Below are 17,741 nucleotides of genomic sequence, written 5' to 3' on the forward strand. Positions count from 1 at the left end.
GGATAGGTATTAGTAAGTCAGTCCCACAATGAGTAAAGGAAATGAAGCTGCTTACATTCATCTTTCTCCCTGTCATTTGTCTCACAAGAGTGTCATCAACGTAAGGGGGAACTGATAAAATGGGAGTAGTATTCTCCCTGTCGGACTTCACTTTTCCCTAGCAGAGATTAATCACGTTCCTTCTGCACATAGAGCAGGAGCAGAAAATCATGCACTTCCATCTACTGTATGTATATCCCTTCCAACAGAATGGGAATTAACAGCCATTGAAAAAGCCATGAATTGCAGTACTTCTAATGTGTTATTCCTGCAGAATTCATCCCTTCTCCCCCTATTCAAGTCCAAAGGTGCATGGAGTTCACTGTAAAATATGTGGTGGTTCTTTGTGATCCATCTGTTTCTTAATTCTGAAATCCTGATCAGGAAAGCGGAGGAAATACCACAGGAGTTTATATCTTTAGCAGGAGCTATATACCTATCTGTGAGAGTAACAGGTGAGGATATCGGAAGAGCATGAACATTGCATTAAATAGAAAAACAATGAAAGTTAATCTTTGGAGTCATATTTTCTTGAGAGCAAACAGCAGAAAGACTGAAATGGGAAAATGAATATGACAACAGTGTCCTGAATGACCCAAAGCACTGTGTATCGTTCATTTTTTCTTTATAGCATCATCATCATCGTAAATTGAAAAGAAGGAAGAAGCGAAGCCTTAATTGGGCAATACATAATTTCCCCAACACGTCCGACACATTTAAATACTGAAGATGTAGTATTTTGGGCAAGCAAATTTTATGAGTTTCTAAAGAAACACTTGGGTTTGTAAAAGAGCTCACTTCTTCCTTGTGTAACCTTTCCTCACACTTACTGTAGGTCTGAAGTCTGGCAAGAACTGACTTGTTAAGGAGAAGCCAAGAATGTGCTTTGTTAAATCACCAGGAATAAAACTGCCAAATACTGACTTGAGGTGAGATGGTGAGAGGTTACAGAGTTGCATGACAGTATACTCAGATTCTTAGGTAACAATTTTTTTAAAATTTGGGTCTTTGTATTTCTGTTGTTTCTTTGTGAGTTGAATAAGAGACAATATGAAGAAATCTCTGAGCTTAAAACAATACTTTCTCCCCCTTACCTCTCCGTAGAAGATAAAAGGAGGAAAAAACCCAAAATTATTAAAACTGGAGCCTGTACATCCACAAATAACTCTGAGAGAAAGACTAACTCAAGAATTTTCTCATAAACTATGAGAGTAAGGTTTGGCCTGAGCTGCATCAAACTAAGCATGGCCAGCAGGTTGAGAAAGGTGATTCTCCCTCTCTACTCTGCTCTCATGAGACCCTACCTGGAATATTGTGTCAAATTCTGGAATCTTCAACGTAAGAAGAATATTGGACTATTGAAACAGGTCCAGAGAAAGGCTACAAAGATGATCGGAGGGCTGGAGGACCACCCATACGAGGACAGGCTGAGAGAGTTGAGGTTTTTCAGCCTGGAGAAGAGAAGGCTGGTGAAATGTAATAAAAATATCTGGAATACAGTAGGAAGCACGGAGGCTGGGGGCTGCAGCTGACAGCACGAAGAAAGGAGAGTGTAAAAGCTCTCACCTGATGAAGACGTGGTCAGCATAGGTCCTTCTTTGTAGCACAGTTGTTTGCTTGCAGGAATATACAAGATGGATTGCTCATGTGTATTTACTTTCTGGCTGTGCCCGTCCTTATGAGACACAGTGGAAGAAAGAAAGACGGTGAGATCTTGGGAACTGTAATGCACTTAAACGGTTTGGTGAATAAATATTTGGCAAATATTTATTGATGTAACAAGACATAAAACCAATGTGACTTTGCTTTTATATTTTCAGCACTTAAGATGGGTAAACGTGTAGTATGTCTCTGCTGTATAGTTGTTTCTGTATTAAAATATGAATAAATGGCAGGCAGAGTTTGTTTCATTTTTTTTGCCCCAAATGAATTAAGCCTAGGGTCCATGGATTGTCTGATGAAAAGCAGGGAGAAGATAAGAGCCTTGATGACTCAGTTCAGACACAGATCTAAAATAAGTAGATGGTGTCACAAGTCAAGAACCTAATAGGATGAACTCATCTCTTTACCACTACAAGGTTTTTTAAATCTACATTAACCTTTATATATTTCCTAATAATGTCATAAAGAAGCAATCCTACCAACTCTTCAGGGAAATCAGAGTTTCCATGACCCTTGCTCTTGAATATGTTGGGCAGCCTGAACTCCCTTCATGACCTGTTAAGATGTATGCTAGCTGTAGGGCAAATTTTTTCGTATGGATAAAGCTCAATTTGGAGGATGCTCTGTGTTGTAGAATCCTCTGGGGCTCTAGGCAACAAAATGCCCAGTTACCATCCTCTGTGAAAATCAGAAGCTGGTCTATTCAAGACACTCTACTTAGTTAACCCACGGGGAAACAGTGTGCGCAGAAGAGTTATGACTTTGGATGGAAAATTGTAATATACACTCTATGCATAGCTAAGACATTTTGTAAGTGATAAATGGAATAATAAACACAAACAGCTATTATATTGCAAGGTAATTAATTATCTAGTTTTCTTTACCAGTTAGACAATTATTTATTATAATGATCAGTAGCAGAAACAAATATATGCATTCATGAAACATTACTGTTTTCTAATAAAATTATAATAAAATACAAATTGCTGTGACTTGTTTGTTATTACTATAAAACTAAAGGAAACCTGATAAAATAATGTTTGATGCTTTTCAGTGACATTCACATTTATTAGGTTTGTATTTGAAAACTGGTAAATTAATGGTCCTTCTTTTTTTCCATAAATTTATGAAGTTACTGAAGTCAATAAAAAAAGATCCTCAATTCAATACATTTACATATATCACACAGATAGATTGGTGCAACTTCTAGTCGGTATTTCATGTTGGAATTAATATCAAGATGGTAAAATAAGTAAAATGACCTTGGTATACTAAGAGGGCCTTGAAGGGTCAAGAGTTTATGCACTCTTTCAAGAGGAACCTACAAAAAATTCCCAACAAAAACCTACAGTGGATTATGGCCAAAATGACACAATGCCACATATCCAGAGTTTGCCTTTTAAAAAGTTGCTGATTATCAAAGAAAAAAAAAGAGGCAGAAAACCAAAATTTTTGAAGCTTTATTTAAAGAGAGAAAAATCCATTCTTCATAAATTTGAAAATATATAGATTCTTAATTTCCTAAACAGAGCCTTACACTGTCATCATAAAAAGGACTGTAAAGGTGTAAAATAACCTATTTCATTATAAATGCCTTCATTTTTTATAATTCTACCTCTAAAGACTTCCTAACTGGTTTTCTTTTAATCTTATTCTAGACTAAATGCGTTCACATATGGAGCTACTCTGGAAATTTCTGTAGGTTCACATGCTCCTTTTATCCCAAATATCTTGGAAGTGAAGACAAGCCCCAAGGCAAAGATGTGGCTTTCCCCCACCCCCTCCCTTGCCAACCTGCCCCACTCCCCAGTGAATCACAGTGGAAAAGCTTGCTAACCTCACTGGTCAGACTCCTATGTTCTCTAGTCTTCCCATCTGCTCACTTAACTGCCCACAAAGAAAGGATTCTTCACCTTTAGCTAACAGTTTTAGGGTAAATATCCTGCTTCAGCTTCTTTAACAGCAAACTGTTTCCTCAGTGATTTATTTTAACAACAAGTGTTGAAAATAATCGTAGGGATCTACTCTTTACTATGACTGAATAATGGTCTAGATATCTGCTAAAACCACTTTGTTTCATTGTGAGACTTGATGTCCCAACAGTGAAGCTTACTCAGATAGTGAAGTCATGTTATGCTGGACCTCCAAAACCTAAAAGGGATGCTACGTCTACATTTGAACATCTGATTTTATTTTTTTCTCTTGCTTCTTCAAATAAAATGGGTGGCTTTTGGTTTCAGCAATTGCAAATCACGCGTGACATACAGGTATAATGCAGTTACAAGCTGAATCAAGTCACCCCTGCTGGATGTAAAGCTTTTTAGAGGGGTCTGGGTACACAGAAGTATGAGAGAGTGTTTCTCCTGCCTGCCCAGAACACCATTCCTTGCATTCCTGATCCTGTGTATACGGAGAGGGAATGTGTGTTGCCTCTCTGTGAAGAGATATGAAGGAAAAACTCTGTGCTCTGTGTTATATCCCTTTGCTTCCCAGAGTAGGAAACTATGTAGACTGGAGATCAGTTCCTTCCCATAGCCATGGTATGGGAGAAAGAATGGAATATTTGACCTGAACACAGGTCTGGTACATCCAGATTCATGTGATGGATTGGTTGTCTCTTCCCCAGTGGAGTATGTTCACTAGATAATGATGGAAAACTGCCTGCACCACCACTATGTACCCAGGATTACGGACTTGGAACAATTTTGTCTCAGTCCTTATCAACAATTATATGCAACCACCAGGCACATGATGGATAGTTTACAGATTGACGTACTTACAATGGCAAGAAAACCTCATCACTGGCACAGGGGTGTCTCCAAAGCTGGATCCAATCAGGAACCAATGATTAGAGCTGAATTCAAACTAAAAGTTTCAGATGAGCACAAGGAGAAGAAATTAGATGGGTACACAGCCACGGTGTGGCATTAATAACAACTGTGCTCCTCTGGTTCAGCAGAATGCTCCATGATAAAGGTAGTTTTTTCATCCATAAGAAGAGGATGTATCTCGGAAGCTGGTCCAAGTTTGCCAAATGAATCCCTCCCAAAACTCAGCACTGTTAGAAGGATGTGATACACTTCACTGCTTTTGCTGTCTCCTAGATCAATGAACAGCAAAGCATACAATTATCTTTTAAATCGAATTCTAAGTTTTAATTCTAGATACTCCACTAAAATGCTTCTCCCTTTGGAGTCAGGTTGCAATAATGAATGCATGCCAAGTGTTATCCTTAGATTGGATATCAGGAAACAATTCTTCAATGAAAGGGTTGTCAAGCACTGGAACAGGCTGCCCATGGCAGTGGTTGAGTCACTGTCACTGGAGGTATCTAAAAGATAAGTAGATGTGGTGCTTTGGTCATGGGTTAGTGGCGGACTTGGCAGTGTAAGGTTAACAGTTGTGATGATCTTGAAGGTCCTTTCCAACCCAAATGATTCTATGACTCTATTAGTATTAAACAGTATGCTACTGGAAGACAACTGGGGATTGAGTCAATGAGAAGAGTGTAAAAACCTTACCACTGAGAAAGCCACTGGGATTCATTCTACTATTTAGAGGGAATTGAATGGACTTGTGATGGATTACCTCTGTTAGTAGGATTTCAGGAGGAACACCTGTCCAGGCACCCAGAAAATTAAAAAATCTGTCTGAATCTTACAACTGCCTGAAACTCAGCATTATGAACTGTTGTGATCCAATCAATTTTGACTCAATGTGCTTGGCTACTACTTAAATACAGATTATGTTTTGTAGGAAGATGAAGGTGAAGACAAACTACACCAGTGGCCAATATGAGCACTGCCAGGAAAGAAAGTCAGAGGAAAGAATACACTAGAGACAGACTAGTGAGAGGGAAGGAAGGAAGGAAGGAAGGAAGGAAGGAAGGAAGGAAGGAAGGAAGGAAGGAAGGAAGGAAGGAAGGAAGAAAGGAAGGAAGGAAGGAAGGAAGGAAGGAAGGAAGGAAGGAAGGAAGGAAGGAAGGAAGGAAGGAAGGAAGGAAGGAAGGAGGTCAAGGAAGAAGAAAAGCAGAAGTAGGGATATATTTCATGACAGAACACTGTACAAGTATCAACTTCTTGGATCGTGTATAAAAGACAGACTTTGGTGGCTTTTCTCCACCCCTGGCTGTGATCTTTCTGCCATCTTTAACCAATAAGTGAGCGGTCCCATGTGACTTGTGGGCAAATGTGGAGTCCAGAGTTCATTCTCTGCCTTCTGAACTGCACAATGCACTACAGTCACTGACCCCACCAGGAATTCCTGCCATGAGCTCTGCACTTCTCCCACATGTACTGCAGTTCCCCCAACTCTGCGAAGGCAGGCTGATAAGGGTGTGAGAAACACACCATTGGCATCTCAAATTCGCTAAAAGAACTACCTCTCATCTGTAATTCCCGAAGCTTTGAGCATGCTCTTCTGATAGGGAGCATTCTGAAACTCACATGCTGCCCTTTCTAAGACGACCAGGTTTCTGTTTCCTTGCCTTGTCCTGGATAGATGTAAGGGTCGTCCTCTCCACCACCTCCTGTGAAGACTTTGATTCCCCCTGTCAAATTCTCCCTGAGGTACTCTCAGTGCTTTTACAGGATAAGGGCTCCAACTCCCTTCCTCTGATCTTCTGTCCAAAAGGACTTCATCACTATTTCCTTGTCTTCTCTCATACCCTGAAAGGGTACAGCTTTCCTTATTTTCCTGTCTCAGCATTGTTCCCGCAGAGAGGCAGCTTTTCTTCTGATCTCGTCCTGTTTTTTTTCCCCACATGTCATAAAATTACAGCCTGGAACTCATTGAACAGAGCATCAGTGTTACGAATTTAATAAAATTCAAAAAGGGACTGTATAAACATGCATAATTTATATGGACATCAAAACCATTCAAAGTTATCAAAGTGAACAGCAAAACAAACAAACGAAGCTCATTTCCAAAACAAAGCCCACACAAACCCTCAAGACAAAACAAGTCTGACGTTTCAGGGTTTAAACTGATCTCTAACAAACTGAGATTAAGATGAGACCTAAAGTACAGGGCAGATAATCCCGCATCTGCCTAACACGAAGTTTCTTGCATCTCCTGCCTGTTAAATTTCAAAGATGGGATACCGGACCAAACAGATTTGGTCTTTTGTCCCACCAACACTATACTTCTCTGAAGGGATGCTTTGGGCATCCTACTTGCTCCTCTCTTCCTGTATTTTCTCAGGATCCTCAGTCGCCGCGGCTTCCCCTTGTCTTCCTCCACGTTCCTTCTAATCCCCACAAGGGTTTCTATATTAGTCTGAGTGGCTGGATAGGTCTCAGCCTCCATCTGGGGGGATTAAACTTAATTTATCCTCTTAACTCAGCAACGGCTTCCTCGCCGAATCCGGTCCCCGGCCTCGCCCTCACCCCAGGACTTGGCTGTCTGACTTCAACCCCATCCCTGTCAGGGAAACCGGGGAAGAAAGGAAGAAACCACGAACCCAAATGTCAAAGTCAATACCCGCAGGGGGAAGAGGCGGCCGAGCTGGGGTCCTGCAGGACGGGGAGGTGGGGGGGACACCCCGGGGGCGCCTCCTGGCACGGGAGGGACGAGGAAAGGCCCCGTGAGGGTCCCGGGCCGGGATGGCCTCGACCCCTCAGACGGGGCGGGGGCTGCGCGGCGGCGGGGGAGGCGCCGAGCCGTGCCCAGCGCCGCCACGAGCGGCGATAATCCCATCAAAGGGCCGGACCCAGCCTCCTCCCCCGCTCCTTTCCTTCCCTTCCCCTCCCGGCGCGGTGCGAGCTCCGCCGCTGCCGGCCCGGTCCCGCCCGGCCGCCGCCCCGAGGGGACGCGCGGGGCGCCCCGAGCGCTCCCAGCCCGCCGCCCGCCTCCCGCCTCGGGAACGCGGCACGCATGGAGGTGCCGGGCGGCCGCCGCTTCGTGTCCCTGCTGCTCCTGGCTTCGTGCCTGGGCTGCGCCGCGGTGCCGCGGAGGAGCGTCGCCCGCCGGCAAGGTAGGAGACGGGCTCGGTGATCCGGTGGGTGGTTTCCCACCCTGTGGTTCTGTGAGGCGGGAGCGAGGCGGGAGGCGCCCTCGCAGCGCCGAGCCTTAGAGCCGTCGGGGCGGGACAGGCGCCGGAGGGCCCGGGGGGACGCTCGGCCGGGCAGTGCCCGGCGCTTGGGGCGAGGTGGGACACAGAATCACAGAATCACCAGGTTGGAAAGGACCCATTGGATCATCGAGTCCAACCATTCCTAACACTCCCTAAACCATGACCCTCAGCACTTCATCCACCCGTTCCTTAAACATCTCAAGGGAAGGCGACTCGACCCCCTCCCTGGGCAGCCTCTGCCAGTGCCCGATGACTCTTTCTGTGAAGAATTTTCACAGATGTCCAGCCTGACCCTCCCCTGGTGGAGCTTGAGGCCATTCCCTCTTGTCCTGTCCCCTGTCACTTGGAAGCAGAGCCCAGCTCCCTCCTCTCCACAACCTCCTTTCAGGCAGTTGGAGAGCAATAAGGTCTCCCCTCAGCCTCCTCTTCTCCAGGCTAAACAACCCCAGCTCTCTCAGCCGCTCCTCATCAGACTTGTTCTCCAGCCCCTCACCAGCTTCGTTGCTCTTCTCTGGACACACTCCAGAGCCTCAACATCCTTCTTGTGGTGAGGGGCACAGAACTGAGCACAGTATTCGAGGTGCGGTCTCACCAGTGCCGAGTACAGAGGGAGAATCCCCTCCCTGGACCTGCTGGTGACCCCATTTCCGTGAGCTCCGGGCGCACCGGTCCCGCAGCAGGGGTCGGGGACGGTCCCGTCCCTTCCCGGCGAGCCGCGTCTGTGTGTGTCCCCCCGGGGGAGGATGCTCGGGCCGTGGCTATCGGTGCCGATGGGTTTTCTCTGCCGTGTCACACCCAGTGCCGGGGGTTTCGCCCAAGTTTCCTCAGGGAACTGGCAAAAGTTGTCTCTTTTCCTTGGATCTCGTAACCTGTGATGCTGCGAGAGAGGAGTTCGGAGCCGGGTGAACCCCTGTACCCTTTACCTGTCGGAAAGTCTCTGCTTGGGCTGTGACATTCATGCCTGTGGTAGCAAAGAAGTAGTAGAGTAGTAAAAGTGAAAGAAAAAAATGTCCGGAGAAGAATAATTTCATTGTCGTTACTCTGTACCGACCGCGATGTGGGGTTCTTCAGGGTCCTGCTTCTGGCTCAACGTTACCTGCGACCTGAAGGAGAATTCCCATGGCTGTTGTGGGCTGTTGCGCATGGATCACAATGGTACACGGTCCTTAGTGGTTGGAAGTTAAAAACCAGGACTCCGAGCAGCTCTTACAGCCTGTGCAGTCTGCAGTGTATGAAACAGTAAGGGAAAATGTAGACAGTGAGGTGGAACACAGTGCATAGAGCACTTCGACGTTTTGCACACTTAAAAAAGCGTGGTGCTAAGAGAAAATACTGAATTCAAACGCTGTCTCAGACAATACAACTATCCTGGAGTCTTCGGGGCCAACACCGATTTTTATCACCGAGTTCACTGGGATGAAATCAATGGAAAATCTTAACAACTTCAGCGAACTCTGCTTCAGCTCATAAAATGTTTGCTGCTTCGGACTCTTTTTGTATATATTCAGCAGTGTTAAAAGATTTTTGTTGCTGCTTTTTAGAATCAGTACTGTGCATTCACTTGTGAGAAAAAACACAAATATCTGTACAGCTGGAAACTTAATACTTAAATACAGCCTTAGCTTAAAGCCCTTACTGGACAGATGGCTAATTTTGCTGGTCTGACCTTGTCTCTTAGGGATCTAGTCCCATGATCCTTGGCTATCATAATAGTTACCATTAAATACTTGAGGAAATTAGGCAGACAATAGTTGTGAATGATATGATTAGTAGCTTGCATTAAAATACCGGATATGTGAAGGTGGGAATGGAAATATGCAAATATTTTTTTAAAAATTTCTATTATATGGGCATGCTTATTTCCTCTAATCACGGCAGAATGACAAACCTAGGGAAAAGGTGTTTCTGTGCACCAAATTAAAACAATTCAAAGCTTGGAAACATACTTTTTTTTCCTGTTGTGGAGAAGATGAATTAATACACTAACATTGCCTTTAACTTACTTTTGTTAGCTATATATCTTTATTTTTTTTTATAGCTTAGGTTATTTCAGGTTCACTGGCTGATTCAGTCATTCCTTTTCTACTTTTTTTCCTGTATAAGAAGTTGTCAGTTTTTTATAGGAACATTTTTTTTTTTCAAAATATGTGCAAATATTTGAAAATCCACTTGGAGCAAGAGTTGGAGAGGGAAGTACCTCAATTTGTGTGTAGTGGTACATATTATTTAAATCCCATCTGCATTCTGCCAAGGGCTAATGGAATTGTGAGCTTCCACGAGTCCCACAGCTAGGTCCCTACTGTGGAATGTTGCTATCGAAATACTGAGAACAGGTATAGCTCCAGGTAACTCACGGCTCTGCCTTGTTCTGTGGTGTATCCCATACTGGGCAGTTAGGAATGAAAGGGAACTGTCATTTACTCGCACATCCTGGAGTAATGAGTGAAGAAGAGATAAGAGAATAAAAAGTGCTTTAAGATTTTATTTTTGCCTTTCACTTTGCCCTTTTAATAGCAATAGGAGTGAGGCTTGTACAGGAATTGTAACTGAGGTGAAAGCAGAACGTTGTATTAAAAGAGTAGTGATAAAACCCCATTCATCTTCAATAATGGGAACTAGCCAGGAAGTCTTGTGGGTTAAAAGAAAAAAGCTAGTAAAATGCATCTCCATTTCTCCAGGTTTTCCGTTTGGGGTTCACCCTATAAGGATCAATTTTGTAATCCCAAGAAAGCAGAGGAGTAAGAAATCCGCCTGCTAAGTTAAAAACAAAACATATAGTAAAATGACCACAAATGTAACTTCTTAAATTAACGTTCAGGAAAAAAAGTTGTCAAAATTGAAACATCCTGATGACTGCTAAAGTCCTTTGAACGTTTATTTACAGTTATGTGATACGTTTGCTGGAGACAAGGAAATGGGATAACAGACACTTCGGGAAGGACTTAAAACAAATCCTTAGACACCGTGTGGTGAATAACGTAGTTGGGAACAGATTAGGCTGGGATTCTCTAAATCTTGTAGTCCTCGAATTTGGCTGTTGTGCTGTTGCTTTCACATTGTTTTCTTGCTTTTGCACACTGCAAAGACACATATTTTTACTGCTTCTGTTTCAAGTGTCAGTTAGCTGTTTGAAAACTGTAAAGTCTAAACCTAGCCCCCAATGTGTAATACTATTACTAATATAAACACAATAAAATTGGGTTTTAATTGTTCTATAATTTTAGAGAATTACAGGGGAAAGAGAAGACCGCTTAGCTGATTTGCCATGGATGTTCACTGCATGAACTTGTTGCACTATATTGCATTGTTACCTTTCTTAGTGTAAAGTTCCAGTGCCCTGTAAAATATTAAAACTTTCGAGTTGGTGTGCACGGAGAAAAGAAAATATTCATATCTAATGCTTAGGAATCCTTCCCCCCCCCCCCCGTTTTTCAATTTTCAAAAATATTATGCTTGCCAACTAATATAAACAAAGATTTGGGCTTGTATTCTATCTATTTCCCAGATGTCTGTGACGGTAGACATCACTGACTTTATGAGTAAATGCTGAAGGAATCAGACCAGTTAAAGTCTGAAGACTTTACAAGAGCATTGCGTATCAGGGCCAGATTTTCGAAGGAGCCCAGCTCCCTGGTCAGCACTACAGTAATTGACTTTTTCCCCTAAGAACTTGGCACTGTGATACTTGGAATTCTTTAGAAAATCTGGCTATAATAAGAGCTGCTGGACATGGAACAGTTTTTAAAGACTAGCCTTATTTAGGTATGAAAATAGGTCAAACTGCCTTGAAAATCAGGTCTACAGATGAGGAAAACGTAGCTGTCTTTGGGAAAGAAACCACATATTTGAGATTTTTAAATATTACATATTTTTGATGAACAATAGAATAAGTTGTGATTCACTGACATAATAAATTCTGCATGTAAAGCTTGCAAGGGCGAGGTTGAGCTGGTGCTGAATCCAAAGTGTCTGAGGAAAGGAATGAGTCTGAAGCTGAATGATTCCTAACACCGGATCTACAGAGCTGGCAGAGATGATGTGTATCTGTGAGCTAAAATTAATAAAGAAGGTGTGAATAATTTATTTGGGGGAAGATTAATATAATTATTTTATTATTTCAGACGCATGGGCTATCAGACAGCACTGTTTGATGTCTCCAACACCAATAAAATCAATTAAGCACTTATTACATATGTATGTTGTTTATAGCATTTGAGTGTAAGTTGTGTCACAATGCTGTGTGACATTTTTGTTTGGATTGAACTTGCTTTCTTACCTGAGGTACCCACCTCCTGGTAAATCCTGCTAGTGCTCAACATCAATCCTATCACCACCTCCTGCAGTTACAAGCATTCCCTTAAAACCCTCTGAGGCAGCAATGGAGGCATGGAATTATTTCACTTCGGCATAATTGGTACGTCACTGGTAATCGCTCATTTGGAAATATGTTTTCTCATTTTAGGTAGTCTTATTTGTGGCAAAATAGGTTCTGTCCTTCCCATCTTGAAGTCACTACCTTCCTCTGTAAAATGACACTTTTGGTAAATGTTTTTCTGGGGCACCGTATTGCCAATACCATCTCTAAAACTACTATACAGACTTCCAGCAGTGTTCAGAAGTAAAATTAGCCAATACATTTTTAAAAATCAGTGGAATTATACCTATGCCAGATACTGGGGCTCCCAGCGATGCTTTGGAGAAGAGGGCTTAAGGCACTAGAGTGAGTCTCAGGAAATCTTTCTGTCCTGAGGCTGTAACAGACTTGCTTTGAGGGTTTGCCCATCCTTCCTTTGCCAGATTTTCTGTTTTTAAAATGGGTTAGAGTGGCTTTGTGTTTTTGTGTTTTTCCAACCATGCCACAGTAGGCAGTAATAGGACTTCAGTACTCAGCACAGACGTACTGCAATTTTAGTCAAGGCTGCTAGGCATTACCTTAGTAATAATGCATAGGTGAATGCCTCCATATGTTCCAACATGCCTTGCAGAAAAAAACACTCCCTTTTTTCCTGTCAGATACATGGTGACACTGGTCTAGACAAGGCACAGCACTGTGTATTCTGTACAGCTTGTTAGGAATGAGTATCTGGTGATCTGATTCACTTTCTTAAATTTAATGCCAACCATTCTGAGTGTCATAGAATCATAGAATAGTTTGGGTTGGAAGGGACATTAAAGATCATTCAGTTCCAACCCCCCCAATGGGGGACATCCCGCTGGATCAGGGGCTGCCCAAGGCCCATCCAACCTGGCCTGGAACACCTCCAGGGATGGGGCAGCCACAGCTTCCCTGGGCAACCTGGGCCAGGGCCTCACCACTCTCATGGTGAAGAAATTCCTCCTTTTGTCTAGTCTAGATCTACCCCTCTCCAGTTTATACCCATTGCTCCTATTCCTATCACTGCAAGCCTTTGTAAAAAGTCCCTCCCCAGCTTTCTGGTAGCCCATTTCAGGTACTGGTGTCGGTCATCCAAAAGATACCCTGAGGAGAAGGAGAGTACCCTGTTGTCTTAAAATGGAAGACTTCAGTGGATAAGTTCTCTTCGGTGCTCCACAAACTCAGTTGATAGCTAAGTGTATACTTGCAAGTTTCCCATTCGTTAAATCACGCTTATAGTGAGACTCAGTCTTATGCTTGCTTCTGCTTATATCGTTTAAAGTGGTCTTACTGAAAGTAAAAATAAAAAAAACATGTGACTAACATTGTTGCTTCATGATGGAGACTCAAAACAGGACTGATAGGAGCTTTGCACAACTTTTGAACCACAATGAAGCGAAACACTAAAATAAAGGTTCATAGAAAGTTATTAAAATATATCAAAGATGCCTGTAATCTGGGTAAATCATCACGAAGAGGTCTTTTTGGATTTTGTTATTTCATATACTAAAGAATGTACAATTTGGTGCCATATTTATCAATGAATGTGCAACACTGGTCCATGATAAAAGACTTTCTAAACCAAAGGCATGCAGGTGACTGTAAGCTATGAGAGCTTGAACAAAATTTCATAATGATTTTCTGTGCAAGCAAGTGATCTATGTAAACTCCCCTCCCACAAATCAAACCGAACATGTTCTTCATAATTAATGCCAACTGAAAGGAAATACTTTTGGGTAAAAATAGGCAAGATTTTATTTTGATTTATTTTTGTTTTTAGTGAAGATGCTTACACATGAAAACCAAGTTATGGTTATTTCCATTTGGTTATTTCCATGTAACATGGTTGTTTCCATGTACATGGTTATTTCATGTAACATGAACATCCAAACTGCAGCAGAAGATGAATGTTATTTTTCAGAGTCACTGAGCTGAGAATAAGCACAGCCTTATCTTTCAAAGTAAGTGCTTTAGGATGGTATAAGCCACTGAAAATTGGAGGCTTAGGGGGACCTAGGGGACTAACTTAGGGGGACCTAGGGGACTAACTTAGACCTAGGTAGTGATGCAGTGTGTGACGATCCGTAAAACACTCCAGGTGAGAGGTGTACGGTGTGAAATACACCAAGTTGACACCAGTTCTTCTATTGAGCACAGTGTAACTATAACCAGAAGTAAAGACTACTCATGAGGAATGCTCCTCAGGATATTGGCCTCCAAGAAATTGGCACAATATTGACTCTGGGAGCCTTTTATTCAAAAGGAAGAGGACAGCCATGGGGCTGTGGGCAATACCCCTTCTGTTAATGACTTGCTAGCCGTGTAGCTGTATAGCCAAAATGTACTGGCTTTGCTTTCTTTAAAAGATCTTTCCTTGAACCACTGGCAAAAGTTATCCTACGTGATTTTTAGAGCTAGGAGAGTTAAACCATGTGAAGGTGCTAATATATTCCGCACTTGGATTTCTGGGTGTATCATCAAGTGGTGATTAGGGTGTCTTTCCACTTATATGTATTAACCTCAGAAGCTAATGAATACTTGTGTTTTTTAAAAGTGCAGATAGCAGCTGTGTTGAGAGCACTTCTTCTGAGAAGCAGACTCCAACCACTTCTGAGTTTCCCTACATCCTCAGAGGATAGTTAGTTTGGTATAGCCCACACAGAAATATCTTCAAGGCTGAAATAATCCCAAGCCAGATTATTCTTCACAGCTCTCTCAATTTTTAAAGTAATTTAAAAGTACTGACATCTCTGAAAATGATAGTAGAGTCAAATATCAAGACCTGTGTACATTTGGAACTCGCAATTTGAATTGTCTTTCTAAAATGAGTGGAAGTGAGCATCTTATAAATGTTGAGTGTGCTGCTTTCAAATACAGAAATCATTCTGATTCTTCTGATGTGTCAGAAGCATTATTGCTCAAGTAGTTTTAAACCAAGACTGGCTTTGTATTGCCAAGCTCAAAAATCCTTCTGAAAAAAATCCTACGGGCAAAGATTATAGAGAATTTCATTGAAGTTAAACTCTTTCATGCATGAGAAATTTCAACAAGAAGATCATTTTAGGAAAAAACCACGAACTAAACCTGTCCAACTGCAAATGATGGAAAGTAAGGGTCTAGGACCAAAACTTTTGAGGTTTAATTAGATATAGCAGTAGCCAGAATTTGTTACTTGTAACAGAACTGTAACCTCTGTTTCATATTCTGCTTTCTAGATAATCACAGGAGAATGCAACATGTTTCTAAAAATAGGCAGGCTTTTTTGAAGATAACTATTTACAGAAATGGTGGCATTGCAGCTGGAACTCCAGCCATGCTCAAAGACCAGAGTCCTACTGGCATTTTTAGTTCTCGTTCCCTGACATTCCCATTCCCACATGAACCCATTGTGTACAGGTCGCTATTGTTCTTAACTGCATAGTCATCATGGATATAGTATGATGAACTATGCAGTAAAGAATTGCAGCTCTCTTCGTAAATGTCCTAAATGACTTAGTAGGCTGAGATGAGACCCTTCAAGACATTTATTCCTGTTGAGTCATAAGAAGAAATGATCTTAGAGAGGGTGGAAGAAGAAACCTGCATAATATAAGGGGTTCTTCCAGTCACTTCTGGACAAAGGACTAGACAGCACCTAAAGTGGGCTTAAAGGCAAAAAGAATGGGGCGTTTGAACTGGCTGATGCCAAGAGAAAGGCATGGCTTGCATGGTGAGACAGCCCTGGTAGGAGTTGGAGCCAAAGTGTTGGACTCTGCAGACTGCAGAAACCAACGTGCCAGGGGAGCAGGGAACACTTTGAGAGAATTAGGCAGTATTAAATACTAGCTTTATGGACATCATAAATGTGCCTGGGTGAATCACTGTTTGTTCCCTTACATATTTGGTCTTTGCACTGAGATGCATTTCCATGTCTCACTGTCAACAATGAGAACAGCAGCAAAGCAGGTTTAGTCCCTCCCAGTCATTTTCCCAGTTTTTACATCCCTCTGTTTGTTACTGGCTCTTTGGACACACTAAATTAGTATAGTCATTCAAGTTTAAAAAACACATATATTTCAGTCACTTAATAGAGACAAAGAATTTGTTCTGTGGTTTTTACTGATACTGCTGGTGAACGGAGAGTTTTGCTGACTGCAGAAGACAGCGAGACACATCTGGACTACAGGGTCAGGTTCTGGTGTGGGAAGTGTGATGGGTGTCTGATGGGGTGTGTGATGACGATGGAGTCAGCCTCTCCTCAGTGGTGCCCTGTGATAGGACTGGAGGCAGTGGGCACAAACTGAAACATGAAAAATTCCATTTAAATGTAAGAAAAAACTTTTTTTTTACAGTGAGGGTGATTGAGCACTAGCCTGGAAAGGTTACGGAGTCTCCATCCTTGGAGATAGTCAAAACCCATTAGGCAATATCTTGAGCAAGCAGTTACAGTTGAGCCTGGTATGAGCAGGGGTTTCGACTAGGTGATCTCCAGAGGTGCCTTCCAACCTCACTCTTTCTGTGATTTTGCAGAGTGTCGCAAATATCTCTCAGAAATGTCTATTTTCGCTTTCACATTTAGCTGCGTTTGAGCTGTCCTCCACCCTGTCATGGACTGAAAACACCAACTGGACCAACTCCTCTGCTTTATACAGAGGAGTGTGCATATGCTTTAGTTGTGATCAATACAAAGATACTCAGCAGGATGAGTGGTGCAGACACATGAGTCCTGGGCGGAAGCTTCAGGGTTAACCAATCTGGATATTTATTTTCATGCTACTCTCTGGGTATGACCTGATCGTTTGTGTCCACCAACAATGAGCTTCAAAGCAATTTCTCAGGACTTGTAGGGATTGTGGAAACCAAGATGCTGTGTGTCCTGTCTTCATTTTGTATATTTTTTGCCTGCCACATGGTCAGCTTTCTCCTCTTTATATTTAAATTTTTTTTCTTGTGTGTGTCCATAATATATGTATGATTGTCAGTTTTTTCTGTCTGAAGATAATAAGTTTTAGATAGTGAACACCTGAAAAATATACCCTTAAGTGATATTGATTGATGGGAAAAGAACTTTTTGAGTTATTTATTTGGTATTTTTACAGTGTAGCTGGCCTTTTTATTCATGTGTATACATTTAATCTATATAATGAAGCTGTATGTTTTGGTGATAAATAGGAAGTCTTTCATATGTTGTTCTCTTACATATGTTATAAATGCTCAGGCTATGTAGCAGGCTGACTTTTATCCTTATTTTTATCATTTCTTTTCAGAACAATAATAGCTTAAGACTCAGTTACACACTTTAAGCACTGTGTGGTCATCTTCATTAATGTTTTCCTCTTTCTGCTTCTGATAGTCTTCAGAGTGCCATGTTTTCTGAAGCTCCTGTAATATTCATGCTCCTTAGCATCTCTGATGTGTAACTCATGAGAGAGCAGAGAACAGACTAAGAGAACAGTTTTTCTTCTGGTGGAAGTGGGTTGAGTTCTCTTAGATGGCACCCGACTTGGTGCAAAAGGGGAAAGAGAAGCCCTGGAGTAGGAAGATGGAGAGGAATGCCTGGAGGGAGAGGGGTAGAGGAGTGAGGCATTGGCAAGGCAGCATAGGCGCAAGATC

The 17,741-nt window shown here is 42.2% G+C and overlaps 2 protein-coding genes across 3 annotated transcripts in view; one reads left to right on the top strand and one right to left on the bottom strand.

Annotated features, from left to right (window-relative positions):
• Positions 1 to 6,605: 6,605 nt before the first annotated feature.
• LOC128850363 (translation initiation factor IF-2-like) lies at positions 6,606 to 8,918 on the bottom strand. The gene is made up of 3 exons (XM_054053885.1): positions 8,822 to 8,918; positions 7,183 to 7,769; positions 6,606 to 7,008 (listed from the first exon to the last, which is right to left on the bottom strand). The coding sequence occupies exons 1-3, from the start codon at positions 8,916 to 8,918 to the stop codon at positions 6,751 to 6,753; spliced, it is 942 nt and encodes a 313-aa protein (XP_053909860.1). The 3' UTR covers positions 6,606 to 6,750.
• EGFLAM (EGF like, fibronectin type III and laminin G domains) overlaps positions 7,398 to 17,741 on the top strand; it is a 79,040-nt gene continuing 68,696 nt past the window's right edge. Inside the window, exon 1 of one of the 2 annotated variants that reach the window (XM_054054428.1) lies at positions 7,398 to 7,675. In XM_054054428.1, the coding sequence (XP_053910403.1) occupies positions 7,576 to 7,675 (100 nt within the window). In that variant the 5' untranslated portion in view covers positions 7,398 to 7,575. The remainder of the gene's footprint in view (positions 7,676 to 17,741) is intronic. The other variant, XM_054054427.1, reaches the window with a different exon arrangement.

The sequence above is a fragment of the Cuculus canorus genome, chromosome Z (genome assembly GCF_017976375.1).
Source record: "Cuculus canorus isolate bCucCan1 chromosome Z, bCucCan1.pri, whole genome shotgun sequence".
In the NCBI taxonomy this organism is placed as follows: Eukaryota; Metazoa; Chordata; class Aves; order Cuculiformes; family Cuculidae; genus Cuculus; species Cuculus canorus.

Bases quoted from the DNA above. Each gene is read 5' to 3' on its own strand.
- LOC128850363 (XM_054053885.1), bottom strand. From the start codon at position 8,918: ATGCGCAACAGCCCACAACAGCCATGGGAATTCTCCTTCAGGTCGCAG. The intron at 7,770-8,821 runs GTACAGAGTAAC...GACGGCTCTAAG, and splicing joins AGAACCCCACATCGCGGTCG to GCTCGGCGCTGCGAGGGCGC. The intron at 7,009-7,182 runs GTATTGACTTTG...TAATCCCCCCAG, and splicing joins GCCGCCTCTTCCCCCTGCGG to ATGGAGGCTGAGACCTATCC.